General features: G+C 47.1%; 1 protein-coding gene and 1 long non-coding RNA gene across 2 annotated transcripts; one reads left to right on the top strand and one right to left on the bottom strand.

Annotated features, from left to right (window-relative positions):
- Positions 1-4,937: 4,937 nt before the first annotated feature.
- On the bottom strand, positions 4,938-15,836 carry LOC105353696 (uncharacterized). Its single transcript, XR_908412.4, has 3 exons — positions 15,702-15,836; positions 14,160-14,276; positions 4,938-5,139 (listed from the first exon to the last, which is right to left on the bottom strand). It is a non-coding gene; the product is annotated as an uncharacterized LOC105353696 (long non-coding RNA).
- On the top strand, positions 15,276-18,413 carry phox2bb (paired like homeobox 2Bb). The gene is made up of 3 exons (XM_004086464.5): positions 15,276-15,918; positions 16,554-16,741; positions 17,028-18,413. The coding sequence occupies exons 1-3, from the start codon at positions 15,678-15,680 to the stop codon at positions 17,454-17,456; spliced, it is 858 nt and encodes a 285-aa protein (XP_004086512.1). The 5' UTR covers positions 15,276-15,677; the 3' UTR covers positions 17,457-18,413.
- Position 18,414: the final 1 nt, after the last annotated feature.

Below are 18,414 nucleotides of genomic sequence, written 5' to 3'. Positions count from 1 at the left end.
GGTCGCTCTATCGGTCCGTCGTGGTGAAGAGAGAGCTGAGCCGAAAAGCAAAGCTCTCAATTTACTGGTCGATCTTCGTTCCAATACTCACCTATGGTCATGAGCTATGGGTCATGACCGAAAGAACGAGGTCCCGAATACAAGCGGCTGAAATGAGCTTCCTCCGTAGGGTGGCTGGGCGCTCCCGTAGAGATAGGGTGAGAAGCTCGGTCACCCGCGGGGAGCTCGGAGTAGAACCGCTTCTCCTCCACATCGAAAGGAGCCAGCTGAGGTGGCTCGGGCATCTAGTCCGGATGCCCCCTGGACGCCTCCCTGGAGAGGTGTTCCGGGCATGTCCCACTGGGCGGAGGCCCCCGGGAAGACCCAGGACACGCTGGAGAGACTACGTCTCTCGGCTGGCCTGGGAACGCCATGGGGTCCCCCCAGAGGAGCTGGAGGAAGTGGCTGGGGTGAGGGAAGTCTGGGCATCTCTGCTCAGTCTGCTGCCCCCGCGACCCGGTCCCGGATAAGCGGAGGAAGATGGATGGATGGATGGAGATGTACACAGTTCCTGCTTAAAGTGTTATTTTATTTCTGAATGTGCCGTTTTATCTGAAATTTAAAAGAATGATGCCATTTTCTAGGACATAGTTTCTGCAGAGTTCATCAGAAATTCCCCTCTGAGCTCTGGGTAGAAGCCTGCCACCATTTCCCATAATCCATCTGTTTACACATGCTTCTGCTAACTTAAAGCTCTCAGTACCCCAAACTAACATTAGTGAAGCAATAAAAAATGGCGAGCAATATCAGATTTGATCCAGATTTCAGCTCAGAGGGAGAAAACAAAAACTTACATGGATCTATTTGTCTGCAAGACAGAATGGAGTGGAGCAGGGAGCTTATAGCCTGCCCAGCTTATTTGTTACCTTACAAATAAGCTCTTTCTCAAATGGCATTTGTTTCATCTGTTCCTGATTCACAACCATTTGAGTAAAGAAAAACTCAGAAACATAGTTTAAACTTGTCCTCCAACACACCAAAAACACCACTTTCATTGGAGTGGGTCCTCAAAGCAGTAAGACCATGAAGCAATAACGTAATATTTCCACAAAAACTCACTTGCACTCATTCCCTTTAAACATTTTTAAATTTGGACTTTTACACAAATGCTCTCTTAATCTGTTTAGACAAAATAGTATATTTTCTTTCTTGATAAATTAGTGTTGTTCTGACTTTTTTGCAGACCTATCAGGGTGTTTGTCTTGTAGCTTTTTGTTTAGTTGGGGATTTTTCTAAGACACAAAGTCTGTGTCTAAGTTTTTCTTTGAGAAACTGCAGCTCTATGGAGGCAAAACAGGAAGTTTCTATATCACTGACTTTGTCATGACAGTTTTGTCATTTTTGAAACCAGTTTTGTGAATTAAAAGAGAATGAAGCAATGACAACAGAAAAGTTTTAAATAATTAAGCATGTTATCATGACCTTACAGTCTAAATACAAATCTGTCTAACATAAATAGTCACAAACTATTCACGGGTACTGCTAGATCATTCCTTTACCTCCACTTAACAGCCAAGGACTGCTTATGATCCTATCTGTCATAAATCATCTTGGCTCCACATTATGAAAAATGAGCCATATTGTTAGTAGTCAAGGCACCACATTGCTCCTCAGCTGAATGCACAAAGCTCTGTGGTGTTTGTCGTTGTTAATATCTCTGCATAAATACTGGATGGTTTGCAGCAGTCTGTGAACCAGGCTGTCTTTTGACAGCTGATGTGACCTGTGATGCTTTGACATATTCAATCCAAATTTCAGTGAAACACTCAAGCTAACGTGTGAAAAAACCCACACAGCTGGTAGCAGAACGTACAGGTACTAAAACAGAGCCAAATGGCAGACGAGTGTTGCTTTCCTTCCAAGTTTCTGGTTTGAGACAAAACATACATGTAAAACCTGCAACATGTACTGGGATGTAAAGCCGATACTCCACTTGTCTTCTCCAGAAGCTAAGTAAAGAGAAAAAAGCTGAGCCTATTATGTTGGCCAGATTGTTTTTTCAAATGGGTTATCTTCTCCATTTGTTTCTTGGAACAGCCTCTTCAGCATTGTTTTTGTAAGTCACCTGCATCTCCTGCAGAAACATTTCTTTCAGCATAAGCAGCTCAACATCATGTTTCCTGCAAGTTGTTTCTTGCAAAGTCCTGCTTTTCTTGTGTCCTGGACGTTCTATCCTGCTCCAAAGTCATGTATACAACATATAATTTACAACTTTATGGATGGAAGGGAGCCGTTTGTGGAGTAAAAGCTTTATTTTGTGTCCACCTCTTACTTAATCAAGGAATTTGTATCTATATTTGTCTTTTTGTATCTAGTCCACCAATTTTAATTGCACCCCTTTAGTACACACACACAGCAAGAGGGGGGGAGGGTCAAGTTGTTCCCCAGTGGCTGCTGCTGCTGCCGGGGCGTCGGTGGTGTCCGGGGTGTTACTGCACCCCCTGACCTTGCAGCTTTTTTTCTGCATGGTGAGGGAGGCCACAACATCTGAGCTGGGTATCCCCAGAGAAGAGGAGAGGGCCCCTTGTCTGGGCACGCCAGGTCAACCCAATTTTTCCATCGTTGTTCACATCAACTGGAGCCTGGTCCTTGGGCTCACCCTGATCCTGTTTACTGGTCGCCAGTGTCCACCTTCTCTGTTGGGTGGTCGGTTTCAGGGTCGCCCAACAGGGCTCAGGCCTCCCGGACAGTGGCGTGCCTCTCATCTTGGCACCGGCGTAGGTGTCGTGTGGTCAGGGCATTGGGTCTGGGCCTGGAGGCCTTGGACTGGGATGGGATGCCCTGGTGGGGGTCCGGCTCCATCTCTGTGGTGGGGGTCCAATGCGCGTGACGGTGGTTGTTCCTGGGTCTTTGTCCGACGGTGGGGATCTTGGATGCCTGGAACAGCCGAATTGCTGAGCTGCCTGCCCCTGGCTCTGGGGTGTGGGGTGCCGGGCCCCCTGCCTTTGCTGGAACATTCAATGTGATCAAGGTACACTCTAAGAATCACAAATTTGTTCAACCCATCTGTTTATTCATTTTGACACAAATATGGGCATGGGTATTGATTTTTCCCCCCTTTTCCAAGAATGTAGGATATATAAATCTTGCGTGTGCCCGCCCATCTCTAATCTTAAAACTGTGCCACAAATGCTTACTTAAAAAATGTTTCTTTAAAAGAGTTTGGAAAATTTCTGCCTGTGAGTAAATAAAGCTGTTCATTTACTCAGCCATGTATGTTTAGGTTTACTGAGCGGTAGCATTAGCCGTCCTATGGGAAATTCCATTATATGTTAGCATTAAGCTAGCAGACTTTGGCTTTACTGCTGTGATGAGTTATGTCAATGGAAAAAGAAAAGCATAAAAGATCGATTTTCACTTTTATGGAACGATTATTGATTTAATAAGCTTGGATTCAGATCAATTAATGGATTTTATCAACCCAGCCCTGATGTGTACCATTTGTTAGTGTGTGTAGGTGTGTGTGTGTGAGAACTAACTCGTGCAATTTACTCATGACACTCTTATGTTATGACTCTGTAATATGGTCTGCCCCCTCCCCTCTATCGTCATACCTCTTTCTTTCCAACCCTCCCATTCTGTCGCAGTAAAGCTCAACTAATAAAGTTCAACTTAATGTGTAAAAGGGGTTTATAGCAACACACTCTAGGAAGTATCACACTGTAAAAGGAGAACATGTCCATCAGGAGAGGCACTCAGCTGAAATCAAGTAAATAAAAGTAAAAGAAATAAGCATGTATATTTGAATATTCTTAGACTTTTCTTGTCCTGCCATTACCTCTTGACGACCAACACAATAGAGAGATAACTAAGAAAATTAGACAGTGAGTAGGTAAGAAAAATGAAGTAACATACACTAAAAACCTTCATCTTAACTCTCACATTTGATTTGTCTATACATCTTTTTAAGCTGAAGAGTACATCTTCTTTAAATTTTCTGTTCTGAATTCCAAAGTTTAACACCAATTAAAAAATAACTCATTTGTTTTAAAGTAGTGCGAGGGACTGGCTATTTGAAGTCAAAACTAGCAAGTTTAGCATGTAAACACTGTCTCTGCAATAACAATCATAAACCAAACAATAATCAATAATAAACGTGTTATTCCGTGTTTTTATCTTTTCTTCTCATCCCAGTGCAATAAAAATATTCCCCAATATTCACCTGTGGAAAATGTCCATGTATCCACTTCCAGCTGAATGGTTAACCATGTCTTCAAAGAAAAGGTTAGAATTTGCTCACTGACAATCAGAGACAAAACTCGAGCTATTACCATAAGACCAGAGTCAGAGCTAAAAATGGACTCCCACAACACCTGTGCGCAATTTTCCTTTACCACCAGAGTTTACCAGAAATTTTCTCTCTAAGTTTTTCTTTGAGAAGCTATGGAGGCAAAACTGACATCCCTAAGAGTGTAACCCAAAACAATCCATGGTGACATCAGTGTAAAAGAAAACAATTGTGTTCTGGTCCATTTGCTCGGTGGCCAAGAACCGCCAATGCAGCAAATAAAAAAGCAACTGCAGACAAAAAAAGAAAAGCTGCGAATAATCGCCGCCATCACAGCAAAAGAAAAAAATAAGTAACTGCAAACCAAAGAAAGCCACAACGGAAGTGAATCAGGGATTGTTTTGCCGGTGACACCTCTCTGTCTGCCAGCAGCCAGCAGTCCGGGGCTGGCGGAGCTCGCTTGCTTGTTACGCCTGCAGACAGAGATCCACTGCAGGAGGAGACGGCTGCCTGCTCGGGCATTCCCTGCTTGTAGGCTGTCCAACAATGTGATCCTGAGCTCGATGTCGAGGCCGTGTGTAGGAGGAGCTTTCAGCTAATGCTTTTAGCCTGATTGCTACATGGACCAGTGTCTGTGTTTCTGTCATTTACAATGCATGGAAGACACAAGTGGTGTTGAGAGATCAGGTTTATTTATCATGAAGAGTTCTACTAAAACATCAGTAATCACGTTTCCATTCAGAGTTCATGAGATTATACAGAGATTCCCCCGGTACCAGCAGCTTCTCTCCCGCTCTGAGAGCTGTCTGTGTGACAGCCGCCTTCGCGGTGTTTCATGTGACCCATTTGAAGGCTCGCTGTCCTGCATGAACCTGAGAGGGGAAAACAAAGACAAAAACAAATTAGGGGACCTTTTTGATTTTTATTGTTGTCACGATGAAAATAAGAAAACTATAACTAAGTTCGGAAGGCCCACACAGGCAGCCTTCTTTCCTGCAGCGGACCTCTGTCTGCGGACAGAGAGGTGTCACCGGTAAAACAATCCCCGATTCACTTCTGATGTGACTTTCTTTTGCTGTAAAAGCGCTTATTATTTGCAGCGTTTCTTTGGTATTTTTCAGTTACTTTTTTTTACTTTTTTATTGCTCCAATGGCAGCTCTGGGTTGGACACATGGTTTGTCTGCACTGGGTTTATAACGCCTGTATTCAATACTAGGTGAATCCAAAAATGTTTTATCAATACAGAGAACAGGAAACAAGAATAAAAGTGTTGATGCAGATGAAAGTCATTTATGATGAATGAAATATTGTTTTATCGTTGTTTTTTGTGTTAAAATTCCATGAAACATGAATCTTGTTCTTTTTTACTTACATTTGATTGGTTTTCTTCTTTTAAACAATGAACAACATGATTCCAACAGGTCACCAAGGCCCATAGGAAGAGCATTTTTAAATAATTATTTTTTTGCACACAATCCAAATATGCATCTCTAGAAAAGATTCAACAGCTTTAACCTCTAATGCTAAAATGTTGAACAAATGTTTCTGATGAGGAGTGAATCTGCAGCATGTCAGGAGCATTTTCTGCTGAAGATTTACAGCAGGACAGTGCAAATGGAACCACAACAAATGAATATGCAGAGACACAAGTACTGAGGAAAGACACACCAGCTCACTTGTCCACTTTTGACTGATATAGCATATGTAGGTAAAAATAAAACTCAAAAACAAACTTTATTGATTAGCACGAGAAACAAAAAACGTGGCTTAGAATGTGTTACAGATCAATGTGTGTTGTGAGAGATCAGCTAATAAACAAGAATCTCAGTAAAACATTAGAAAACATTCTTAATTAGGGCACTGTTTTGGTTTACCATCAGCATTTATTGATCGTAGCCCAAACATTGTCTGTTTGTCTTGCAGCTCTGTGGTGCAGCATCATCTTTCAGAGTCCAGAAGCGACCTTCTGGGAACAGGAAGTGAATCAGAGTCTGCAGTGAACAAACAGACTCTGATGGCTCCCATCTGGCTGTTCTTTAAGGGTTCAATCCAATCAAATTAGGTTTGATTGATCAACAAGCTCTGCCATTGGACGGTGGTCATGGCAATATAAATCAGCCTCTTTTGTCAATATGGATGGCCTCTCTGAGGAAGAACAGCAGTGACAGAGTGCGTATGTAATTCAAGGAAGTTGACTTCTTCTTGTCCAATATACAGTTTAGTAATTAGAAGTTTTTCCCAGCAAGATGTATGAGGATTTCAGGATCCTCTAAAGGAAATTGTGACTCAGCTCTTTCTGCTGCTGAAATCAAGCAGCAGGAAAACAAAAGCATCTCAACAAAATTGTTGAAGATTATTTTGTGACATGCATTTAATATCACAGTTCATACTAAAAACAAGGAACGTAATTTAGAAAGAATAAAAAGGATGATGGTGGTAGTTCAAAACGTCGATTTTTTACAAATATTTAAGATGAAACATTTCTGACATTATATTATGTTAATACTTTCGATGTAACTGAGCTGTCAATGTAAAACTCAACAACTCCTGAAACTTGGTGAAGCCAGTGGCTCCAGCATTCCTTCAGGTTAGTAAAGCCAAAGATCAAAATAATGTTTGCAGCATTTCCTTCATGCTCTCACTAAACAAAAGCCAAGAAGCAAACCTAAACATGGATGATTTAACAGTAAAATAATGTTTTCTCATGAGAAACATTTGTCTTTGTTTTCCATAAACCTATGTTGCCATCCAACTGTGATTCAATCAGAAGCATTTTTAACCTTCAGCATACATTAAATCCCCAAAACCGTTGGATTGTAGTCTGTGTCGAATTAGTCCTATTTTATTTTGTTGAAATCTGGTAGTTTTTCTCCCCCAATGTTCATATTTTAGTCCAACCTGCCTTGTATTGTTCTGTTGTGGTACATGGGGGCACCTGCAGGCCGGCATGCTCTGTGAACAGGTGATCCTTCAGAGATCTGCTTTAAACTGGTTGGTGTGTCCCGTGGATCCGGATCAACTCGCCGCTGCATTATTACAGCAGCAGTGCTGTCATTCAGTCCTCCATGGTGTCACTGATGACTTCATTAAAGCCTGGGACACATCATTTGTTTCAGAAACAATGGCTTCAGGAAGCCCTGCTTGGTGCACATGCTAACATTATTGTGCTTCCTTTGTTGCGCCTCTTTTGACTATATGGAAATCATAATTCATATAAGCTGCCTCCTGCTTTATGCAGATGGGGGCTGGAGGCAAAATAAACAGTCTAAGGCAGGGCCACGTGCTCAGTCATTACACATCAAAGCAATATTAAATAGGGGGGGGGGCACAAGAACAAAACTCTTTGAAAACAGATAGCAGGTGTTTACATGTGCTATTTTTGCATATTTTAATGTGGGAGGGGGCGCACCACAAAGCCTTGTATCATAATCAATAAATACACAATGACCTTGACGTTTTATGATGGATCGGACACACGGCCAACTGTAATTGCGGCCCCAGCCTCCCTCCCTCCCTCCTTCCTTCCTTCCTTTCAGCCTGACGCCCCCGCGCGGACTCTGCTCTCCGTATTAAAGAGCGCTCCATCATTCTCGATGCGCCGCCTTGTCGCCTGCCGCTCAGATGACCATTAATCGCTTAATTCCAGTAAACCTACGTGCGCACAAAGGGCCGCTGTCTGCCGCTTAATGCTGCTGTGATTAAGCTTTTGGGACGACCACACGGCACTATTGGCCAGCAGGTCCTTGTATAGAGGGCCAAATGCCTTCAGGGGGCCCGAGGGGGGAGCAGAGGAGGGAGGGGGCGACTGTGGAGGGAAGTTAATGACACTGACCCTCACTTCCCCAACAGCTATTCAATTCAACAATAATAACGGGTCACGCAGCTGATTTATGAGGCCGAGGCTAATAATTGTCAATTGCTAATGCCGGCTGGGGGTGGGGGTGGGGGGTTGCCAGTGGACTATGCTAAATAAAATATGGCCTGACCCCAGAGGGGTTGAAATGCAGGAGGCCAAAGCCGAGAAAAATGAGTGATGAGGTTTAGCACCCCCTCCCTCTGGTGCTGGTTCGGTGTTGGGCTCAGAAGCATCCGGGGACACGCAGCAGCAGCAGGAGGAGGAGGAGCTACAGCAGCAGCTACAGCAGCAGCTACAGCAGCTACAGCAGCAGCAGCAACAGCAGCAGCAGCAGCAGCTACAGCAGCAGCTGCAGCAGCAACAGCAGCAGCAGCAGCAGCTACAGCAGCTACAGCAGCAGCTACAGCAGCAGCAGCTACAGCAGCAGCAGCAGCAGCTACAGCAGCAGCTACAGCAGCAGCAACAACAGCAGCTACAGCAGCTACAGCAGCAGCAGCTACAGCAGCAGCAGCAGCAGCTACAGCAGCAGCTGCAGCAGCAACAGCAGCGGCAGCAGCAGCTACAGCAGCTACAGCAGCAGCTACAGCAGCTACAGCAGCAGCAGCTACAGCAGCAGCAGCAGCAGCTACAGCAGCAGCTGCAGCAGCAACAGCAGCAGCAGCAGCAGCTACAGCAGCTACAGCAGCAGCAGCTACAGCAGCAGCAGCAGCAGATTCTACAGCAGCAGCAGCAGCAGCTACAGCAACAGCAGCTACAGCAGCAGCTACAGCAGCAGCAGCAGCTACAGCAGCAGCAGCAGCTACAGCAGCAGCTACAGCAGCAACAGCAGCAGCAGCAGCAGCTACAGCAGCAGCAGCAGCAGCTACAGCAGCAGCTGCAGCAGCAACAGCAGCAGCAGCAGCAGCTACAGCAGCTACAGCAACAGCAGCTACAGCAGCAGCTACAGCAGCAGCTGCAGCTACAGCAGCAGCAACAACAGCAGCTACAGCAGCTACAGCTTCAGCAGCTACAGCAGCAGCAGCTACAGCAGCAGCAGCAGCAGCTACAGCAGCAGCTGCAGCAGCAACAGCAGCAGCAGCTACAGCAGCTACAGCAGCAGCTACAGCAGCTACAGCAGCAGCAGCTACAGCAGCAGCAGCTACAGCAGCAGCTACAGCAGCAGCAGCAGCTACAGCTACAGCAGCAGCAGCAGCAGCAGCAGCAGCAGCTACAGCAGCTACAGCAGCAGCTACAGCAGCAGCTACAGCTGCAGCAGCAGCAGCTACAGCAGCAGCAGCTACAGCAGCAGCTACAGCAGCAGCAGCTACAGCAGCAGCAGCTACAGCAGCAGCTACAGCAGCAGCAGCAGCAGCTACAGCAGCTACAGCAGCAGCTACAGCAGCTACAGCAGCAGCAGCAGCAGCTACAGCAGCAGCTGCAGCAGCAACAGCAGCAGCAGCTACAGCAGCTACAGCAGCTACAGCAGCAGCAGCAGCTACAGCAGCAGCAGCAGCTACAGCAGCTACAGCAGCTACAGCAGCAGCTGCAGCAGCAGCAGCTACAGCAGCTACAGCAGCAGCTGATGCAGCAGCAGCTACAGCAGCAGCAGCAGCTACAGCAGCAGCTGCAGCAGCAGCAGCTACAGCAGCAGCAGCTACAGCAGCTACAGCAGCAGCTACAGCAGCAGCTACAGCAGCAGCAGCAGCAGCAGCTACAGCAGCAGCTGCAGCAGCAGCAGCTACAGCAGCAGCAGCTACAGCAGCTACAGCAGCAGCTACAGCAGCAGCTGCAGCAGCAGCAGCTACAGCAGCAGCAGCTACAGCAGCAGCTACAGCAGCAGCAGCTACAGCAGCAGCTACAGCAGCAGCAGCAGCAGCTACAGCAGCAGCAGCAGCAGCTACAGCAGCAGCTGCAGCAGCAACAGCAGCAGCAGCTACAGCAGCTACAGCAGCTACAGCAGCAGCAGCAGCTACAGCAGCAGCAGCAGCTACAGCAGCTACAGCAGCAGCAGCAGCAGCTACAGCAGCTACAGCAGCAGCTGATGCAGCAGCAGCTACAGCAGCAGCTACAGCAGCAGCAGCAGCAGCAGCTACAGCAGCAGCTGCAGCAGCAGCAGCTACAGCAGCAGCAGCTACAGCAGCAGCAGCAGCAGCAGCTACAGCTACAGCAGCAGCAGCTACAGCAGCAGCAGCAGCTACAGCAGCAGCAGCTACAGCTACAGCAGCAGCAGCTACAGCAGCTACAGCAGCTACAGCAGCAGCTACAGCAGCAGCTGCAGCAGCAGCAGCTACAGCAGCAGCTACAGCAGCAGCTACAGCAGCAGCAGCTACAGCAGCTACAGCAGCAGCTACAGCAGCTACAGCAGCAGCTACAGCAGCAGCTACAGCAGCAGCTACAGCAGCAGCTACGGCAGCTACAGGTAGCAGCAGCTACAGCAGCAGCTACAGCAGCTACAGCAGCTACAGCAGCAGCAGCAGCAGCTACAGCAGCTACAGCATTAGCAGCTACAGCAGCAGCAGCTACAGCAGCAGCAGCTACAGCAGCTACAGCAGCTACAGCAGCAGCAGCTACAGCAGCTACAGCAGCTACAGCAACAGCAGCTACAGCAGCAGCAGCAGCAGCTACAGCAGCAGCTGCAGCAGCAACAGCAGCAGCAGCTACAGCAGCTACAGCAGCTACAGCAGCAGCAGCAGCAGCAGCAGCTACAGCAGCAGCAGCAGCTACAGCAGCTACAGCAGCAGCTACAGCAGCAGCTGCAGCAGCAGCAGCTACAGCAGCAGCTGCAGCAGCAGCAGCTACAGCAGCAGCTACAGCAGCTACAGCAGCAGCAGCAGCTACAGCAGCAGCTGCAGCAGCAGCAGCTACAGCAGCTACAGCAGCAGCTACAGCAGCAGCTGCAGCAGCAGCAGCTACAGCAGCAGCTACAGCAGCTACAGCAGCAGCAGCTACAGCAGCAGCAGCAGCTACAGCTACAGCAGCAGCAGCTACAGCAGCAGCAGCAGCTACAGCAGCAGCAGCTACACCTACAGCAGCAGCAGCTACAGCAGCTACAGCAGCAGCTACAGCAGCTACAGCAGCTACAGCAGCAGCAGCTACAGCAGCAGCTACAGCAGCAGCTACAGCAGCAGCAGCAGCTACAGCAGCAGCAGCAGCTACAGCAGCTACAGCAGCAGCAGCAGCTACAGCAGCTACAGCAGCAGCAGTAGCTACAGCAGCAGCAGCAGCTACAGCAGCAGCTACAGCAGCAGCTACAGCAGCAGCAGCAGCTACAGCAGCAGCAGCTACAGCAGCTATAGCAGCAGCTACAGCAGCAGCTACAGCAGCAGCAGCTACATCAGCAGCAGCAGCTATAGCAGCAGCAGCAGCAGCAGCTACAGCAGCAGGGCTCGTGCGTCCGTCTGCATGACAACATAAATGAGTAACAAGCGAACAAAGTGTCGCGGACAAACGGATTCAATGAGTCGCTTTATTTACAGGGAGAATCTCATGACCAGCGTTAAACGGCGCGGAATGAAACGATGACAAGAGCCCCGATAAGAATTGAATTCCATCTCATTTCAGACGAATTTATGAATCAAATTCTTGAACACTGGCAAGAGATTTAATGATCACATCTCAGCGAAATCTTATTTCAGAAGCGGTCGATGGCATTTCTCTGCGTTAATGTCGATTTAGAGGCTGGAGTAATTTAGTAATTGATTCCTCGCCTGGCTCTGGCTCGTGCCAAGGCCGCGTTTGAGGCTAATATGTTTCCGATCTTATCCCTCGGAATAAGATTTTTATGTTAATCCATTGGCTGGTCTCTTGGTCACTTTGGGAGCGCAGATAAGGCAGAAGAGGCTGCAGGAGAGGGATCAAGCTCTGGCTGCAGTCCCTGAAAGACAACAGCAGAACTGGGACACACTCACGTCAGAACATCACAGGGAATCCATTTTCTGGAGAAAGATATGTATGTCCTCCCCCAAATATAATCATTAAGACTGCAGATGCAACAGATCTGTAGACCTAGGCTCCCAAACAGCTACGAGCTGGCAGGCATCGGGCGGACACCCCCGCGTACTTTGGGTTGCAGGTTTTTTGTTGTGCCGCGCACAGACCTGCAGAAAAGCCAGCAGCTCCTAATGACATTGAGTCTCTTCTCCAGATGTCACTCTCCATCTGTGCGCTTGGAAACTCGATGCGTTTCTGCTGCGCAAGACGAGGGACACCTTAAAGGTTGACCCCCCCACCACCACCACCACAGGGGTTGGTTGATTACCTTTATTGCTCTTTTCAAAGCGAGGCAGCTCAGATGTAAAAACACACATCAGCAGTAAGAAAACCAAATCTGTTTCCCTTCCGCTGTTTTAAAACACGCATTTCTTCAGCCGTCCTTCAAAATTGAGACGTCAGACTAAATTGTCATCAGAGCATGGCGCGATGAATGTTTCATCAGCTCGGAGCCCTTCCCCTTCAACCCGCGGCCTTATTAATAACCGTTCTGATAAGCGGTGGATTTCCTCGGGCGGAGTGAGACATGGTGGATGACAGCGGCGCCCTCCCAGGTCGGCCCGCTTTTATCCTCCTCTGTTTCTTTGCCTTTTCGGGGAGTGCATCCATCCAAAGACAATGGCATTTTGTTCCTCTTTTTGTCCTTCTTGTCGACCAGCATTCCTCCATCGCTGAGCAACGACAGTGCGCACTAGTGGAAAGTTTCTCTCGTGGCTTTTGTTGCGCGGGGAATCTGAGGGCTTGTTCTTGGACACATCGCATTTTCCTGATTTATTTAAGTGAAGCCCTTTCTTTGCCACATAACTGCAAATTAACTTAGCTTTACTTAAATTAAATGGCCATTTTGCTCGCCTTTACTGTAAACCCTTTCAAGTGCTTGACCATTTTTGGCGCAAAAGGGCCGTGCTCGCCGTGCGCGTTGGGCCTGTCGGACCTGTCTGCGCCTTTTGCATGTGACCAAAACTAAACCCGTCCATCACATTTCATTTTCTCCCTTCAAAAATGTACACAGCGACTTTTCTCCTCCCCGAGCCGGTTGACAGAATTAAAAGATGTTAAAACTCTGAGGGGGGGGGGGGGGGGGGGGGGGGGGTTCCAATAGCTGGTGGACTGCGGCGGGGGACCGCAGAGCACCAGAAGAAAGAGCGGCTTCAGTGAAAGAAAGCGATGGCTAAAAGCTCTAATTGTGTTTGCCTCGGCGAAATATCAGAAAAGACTTCTCGTTTCTTTGAGCTTTATTAGATTAATTCTCAGAGATGGTTTCTTTTCTCGCTGCCAGACGCGTGGAGGGAGGACGGTGAACCATTTGGCTCTTTGGTTTCAATAATCAAATTAGCCATTTGGTACAACTTTTGAGCCCGAGCTCGTGTGTAGAAAAAGAAGAGAAAAAAGAAAGAGAAAACATTTACATAACAGGGCCGGCGGTGTCAGGGAAGAATGGAGGTTTTCTGTTCTCATTGATCTCTGACGACACAAAGCAGGAAAAGGAGAAAACTCGGAACCAGGATTGAGAAATCAATTATGGCAAATTAAAGCTGGTCTCCGTTTCTACTTCGGATTAGACTGTCAACGTTTTGTTTTGCGTCTTTGGTTATTTGCTGAGAACAACAACAACACCATAAATCAAAACCCTTTTTGCTTGTTTTATGTTTTATTTTAGGGGAAAAATACAGGAAAAGAAAAATATTCTGCTTGGATAATACGATTTTTTGTGCTTAAAACAAACAAATAAACAAAACGTTTATTTTAGAGAGGCAGATTTCTTTTTTAATATTAATATTTTTAATTTTTTCTTTAATATTTTATATTTAAAAATTCTTAATTCTGCAAGCTAAACTAAATCAGTTCAGTTTGCGACAAACAAGTCAAAGCGAATGATCCTTGATAATCTTATAAAACTGATCAGGCTGTAAGACAAGTTCTTTTATTTTATTTGATAAATGTAGCCCATATTATTTTAAGGATTATTAAATTAAGTCTCTCTATATATACACCTATATTATATGTATGTATGTATGAAAAACAAATGAAGTGAAAACATTCCCGGGATGGTTTGCTCTTCAAACCTTAGCTGAGGGTTTGACGCGCCGTCATCTGCTCTGCTGAACGGAATCCGCTGCGTTTCGTGTTCCGGTAATTCAGAGCAGAATCCGCATCTCTAACAGAGACTTGAACTCCGTCCACTGAAGGGGCATAAAGGAAAAAAAAGGCAGAACAAGCAGAGGAACAAACCTATTACACAAACCAAATTAAGCACTCAGCCAATATTGAGAGCCTAAGAGGTCCGATGACTGCCTCGCCAGTTCGTTACTTTCATTAGAAAGATGTTATTTGGCAAATAAACGAAATAATGAAAGTAATGAAGAGAATTATAAACTCATTTGAATCATAAAACACACACCCGGAAGTTGAGAAGAGACCATACTGCCGCAGCGCGAGAACAGGAGAGGACTGCCGCCCTGTTCAGCAGAAGGGATGGATGATGATGGCAGTTTGATTGAAATGGGATATTTTCATTTATTAATAACCGAGATCTGCTTCTAAATCAACCATATCCTTTAGTCGAACTTTTAAGGTGGAATCATCAGAAAGTGAGGCCTGAGCGGAACAGAAAAAGACAGTGTGCCTGCATGCCGTAGATGCGCGCTGCGTGCGTGAGAGTCAGAGCCACAAGCATCACAGTTCACTGCAGAACAAAAGTGGTTTTTGAACAAAGGCAGACAGGAAGTATTACTGTTTTTTTCTTTTTGCATAAAGAAACCACTGCATAAAACTTCGCGTCTGGACCGTTGTTGTCAGAGGAGTAAAGGCAGAGTGTTTCCGTGCAGAAAATACCAGTGAGAACGGTGAGGGGGGGGGGGGGGAGAGAAAGAGTATGCGAGCATACGGGCAGAAAGAAGAGGCAGAGGGGGAATACTCTGTGAAATCCTGCCCAAGGTATACGGTCGCTTAAAAGGCTTAAAAGCTTGGAGAAAATTGGATCAGGGAGAATCGTCACCCAACTTTCATTATTTCCAAGTGGTGTGATTGAATTAAAGGGCAAGATGGTGGTTGGAGAGGAGTGGGGTGGATGGGTAGAGGGGTGGGCGGCGGCGGCGGAGGGGTGCGTAATGGCGTGGTATTAAATTCTAATTAGAGATGCAGGGGATCAATGATAGGGAGGTTGGACAGCCCGGGCCCCCAGTGCCAGCCCAATAGACTGATGAGTTATTGTCATGTAAAAAAGCGCCAGCAATAAGACCAAACGCTTTGCTATTGTCCAAGCGGAAAGAGCCAAGTTTATTATGAGGACTATATGCTCTAGAGACCTCGGGCTAGGCGGCTCTTAGGGGGCTTTTCATAAAACAGGGCTAGGTTCTTATAAAGGAGGCCAGTTTTGGAGCAGGCGTTGAGCAGTGAACATCTACCCACCGTCCAGCTGCCTTCCAACCAGTCCAAACCAAACAAGTCAACTCTCCCCCATCTCCGAGCGCGTCCTCTTTTTTTTACTGTCTTTTTTTCCCTTCCCGCCCGTTTTTGGGAACTTTTCTTTGATCATCTTTTCCAGGGAAGTGCAGATTTCAGTCTCTACAGAGCCTTCTCAAATGTATAAAATGGAGTATTCTTACCTAAATTCCTCTGCCTACGAGTCATGTATGGCCGGGATGGACACGTCGAGCTTGGCATCGGCCTATGCGGACTTCAGTTCGTGCAGTCAAGCCAGTGGGTTTCAGTACAATCCCATCAGGACCACTTTCGGGGCCACCTCCGGCTGTCCGTCTCTAACGCCGGGGTCCTGCAGCCTGGGGACCCTGCGAGACCACCAGAGCAGCCCGTACGCCGCAGGTAAGCAGCGGCGCCGGAGCCTCGACACGCTGTATTATAGGACGCCCTGATTGCATTTGAAAATGGAAATGTGTTTAGTATTTACCAAACGAAATTTGCTTACACAAATGAAAGAATTTATCACGTTAGAAGCGATTGCAGGCGAGCCGTAATTCGGTTACAGGGTTATACTATCCCAGTCACACCCAAAACCGCCAACAGAATTATCTTAAGCTGCCAAAATGATAGGCATAATTTATTTACTTTGCAATGAGACATAAAGCTTCGAAAATAATTAGATAACCAAAGACTAAAGCTCATTATTGACGCAGAGTTGGAGGTACAGTAAGCGGGGCGGATGGCAGCAGCAATATGACAAGTTTTCAAACTCCAGCTTCAATCTGAGGAGCAACAATTAGTTTAACATCACAATTAAGCGCATCACAGGTCAGCGGTGTTATCAGCTCTGAACCTCTTAATCAAATGTAGCAGACGTCTGAAGCTCCAGCCCCACGCGCGCGCGTCCTTGACTGGATTTCAGATCAAATGTTCCGTCGGAATTTTCTCCTGTTTGACAGCATCGGACTCCTGCGCCGCCACGGCAGTAGTTTTCAGACGACGACGCTCCTGATGGTTCAATCTCCTTTGTGTTCCAGTTCCCTACAAACTTTTCACGGATCACGGGGGACTGAACGAGAAGAGAAAGCAGAGGCGCATCCGGACCACCTTCACCAGCGCTCAGCTGAAGGAGCTGGAGCGGGTTTTTGCTGAGACACACTACCCGGACATCTACACCAGAGAGGAGCTGGCTCTCAAAATCGATCTGACTGAGGCCAGAGTGCAGGTACGCCGCCGCCGCCGCCGCGGCTGTCCAACACGCGCAAACCCGCCTGCAACATGCTCCACTGATGTGGATTTAAGCGAAACTCAACGAAGCCTCCTTAGTTTAGCAACATTTCAATCACATAAAAGATTTACGAGATTAAACGCTGCTTTTGACAGCAAAACTAAACGGTGTAGGCACATTTACATTTATCCAAAACGTCTTTCCGCTTCGACTCAGACACGTGGTCCCGGCACTGCACCATTTGGATTTTATTATTCATCTATATATATTTCTTTTTTCTCAGGTGTGGTTCCAAAACCGCCGCGCCAAATTCCGCAAGCAGGAGCGCGCAGCTGCAGCGGCCGCCGCGGCCGCCAAGTCCAGCTCTGGAAAGAAGTCCGACTCCAGGGACGAAGACAGCAAAGACGCCAAGACAACCGACCCCGACAGCACAGGAGGACCGGGACCGAACCCGGTCCCCACCTCCAACTGCAGCGGGCCGAGCCCCACTACCGGACAAGTCAACACCACCGGAAGCGGACAGTTGGAGCAAGCAAAACCCTCCGTTTCCACTGGCATGGGAGTGACAGCACAGAGCCAAGGCTGGGCCACAGCACCTGGTACCATCACATCCATCCCGGACTCTTTGGGGGGGCCCTTCGCAAGCGTACTGTCGTCTTTGCAAAGACAGAACGGGGCCAAAGCGACGCTAGTGAAGACCAGCATGTTCTAATGCCGCGTCACATCACAGAGGGGGAGACACAGACACATTTCCTTCCTTCTCCTGAGACTGAAAAAGCAATCGCCCAAGTTACACTGAGGGGCAATAAAGCAACGTCAGAAAAAGACCAATACGTTTATTTTATTTTTTGCCTTGCGATGGTTCTTGTGATCAACAGTTTTCCTGTAAAAATATTCCATCATAGCGAGTCATGCTGTCATAAGAACAAAGTCCACATCTCCCTAAAGAGCCAGTGTTTTCTGTTTTCTCCGAGATGAAGACAGGTGTGGAAAGACGGTTTAAAACGTGCTTGAGAGCCACACGGATCACGTGACTGACCAGACAGCGGTGGGCGGTTCAAGGCCGTCGCTGCAGCAGGAGCGCCGCGCGCCCCGCTGCCGCGCGCTGCGCTGCCGCGTGGACGTCCCTCCAGGCTCACCTTTCCCTTCCACAGCTGCTCCGTTTAGTTTCTTTCAATTATCGATATAAAGACGTTTATTTCCGCGAGGAAAAATGGCACAAACTCCTGCAATGTTCGCCCGACATGAACTCTGTTTGTTTTGTGTGTCTTTCTACGGCAGTGTTCTGTGGCTCAAACTGTATAGTGTTAGTATAAGTGTCTCCTGTAGTTGAACCATAGACCATACTCCCTCCTAGAGCGACCATAAAGTCTTTTTGATGTTTTACCTAATTCCCTTGAAGACTTTCTTTTAGCTTTTAAAAAGGAGAGAGGACCCGAACTTTGTATTTATTTCTATATGATTTGCATGTTGTCTCTTTGTCTGATTTTACTGAGTTTCTTTCCATTTTGTGAGCATTATGTAACATTCTTTGTCCACGATCCGACACTTATTTATATGTAGGTAATGAATGCTTATATTTAAGAAGGAAATATTTCTACATGTGCACATAGTTTTCCAGGTGTACCATTGAAATGATTGTTGATGATAAAAAATGAATAATTCCGCCT

Source organism: Oryzias latipes, chromosome 10 (genome assembly GCF_053564925.1).
Source record: "Oryzias latipes strain Hd-rR chromosome 10, Olatipes_Hd-rR_3.1".
Classification (NCBI taxonomy): Eukaryota; Metazoa; Chordata; class Actinopteri; order Beloniformes; family Adrianichthyidae; genus Oryzias; species Oryzias latipes.
The sequence above is the reverse complement of the archived record's forward strand: the minus strand, read 5'-3'. Positions and strand labels throughout refer to the sequence as shown.

What these genes read in the sequence shown, in the direction of transcription:
- phox2bb (XM_004086464.5), top strand. Translation starts at nt 15,678, where the DNA reads ATGTATAAAATGGAGTATTCTTACCTAAATTCCTCTGCCTACGAGTCA. An exon ending in GAGCAGCCCGTACGCCGCAG is followed by an intron (nt 15,919 to 16,553) that starts GTAAGCAGCGGC and finishes TTTGTGTTCCAG; the next exon opens with TTCCCTACAAACTTTTCACG. An exon ending in TGACTGAGGCCAGAGTGCAG is followed by an intron (nt 16,742 to 17,027) that starts GTACGCCGCCGC and finishes CTTTTTTCTCAG; the next exon opens with GTGTGGTTCCAAAACCGCCG.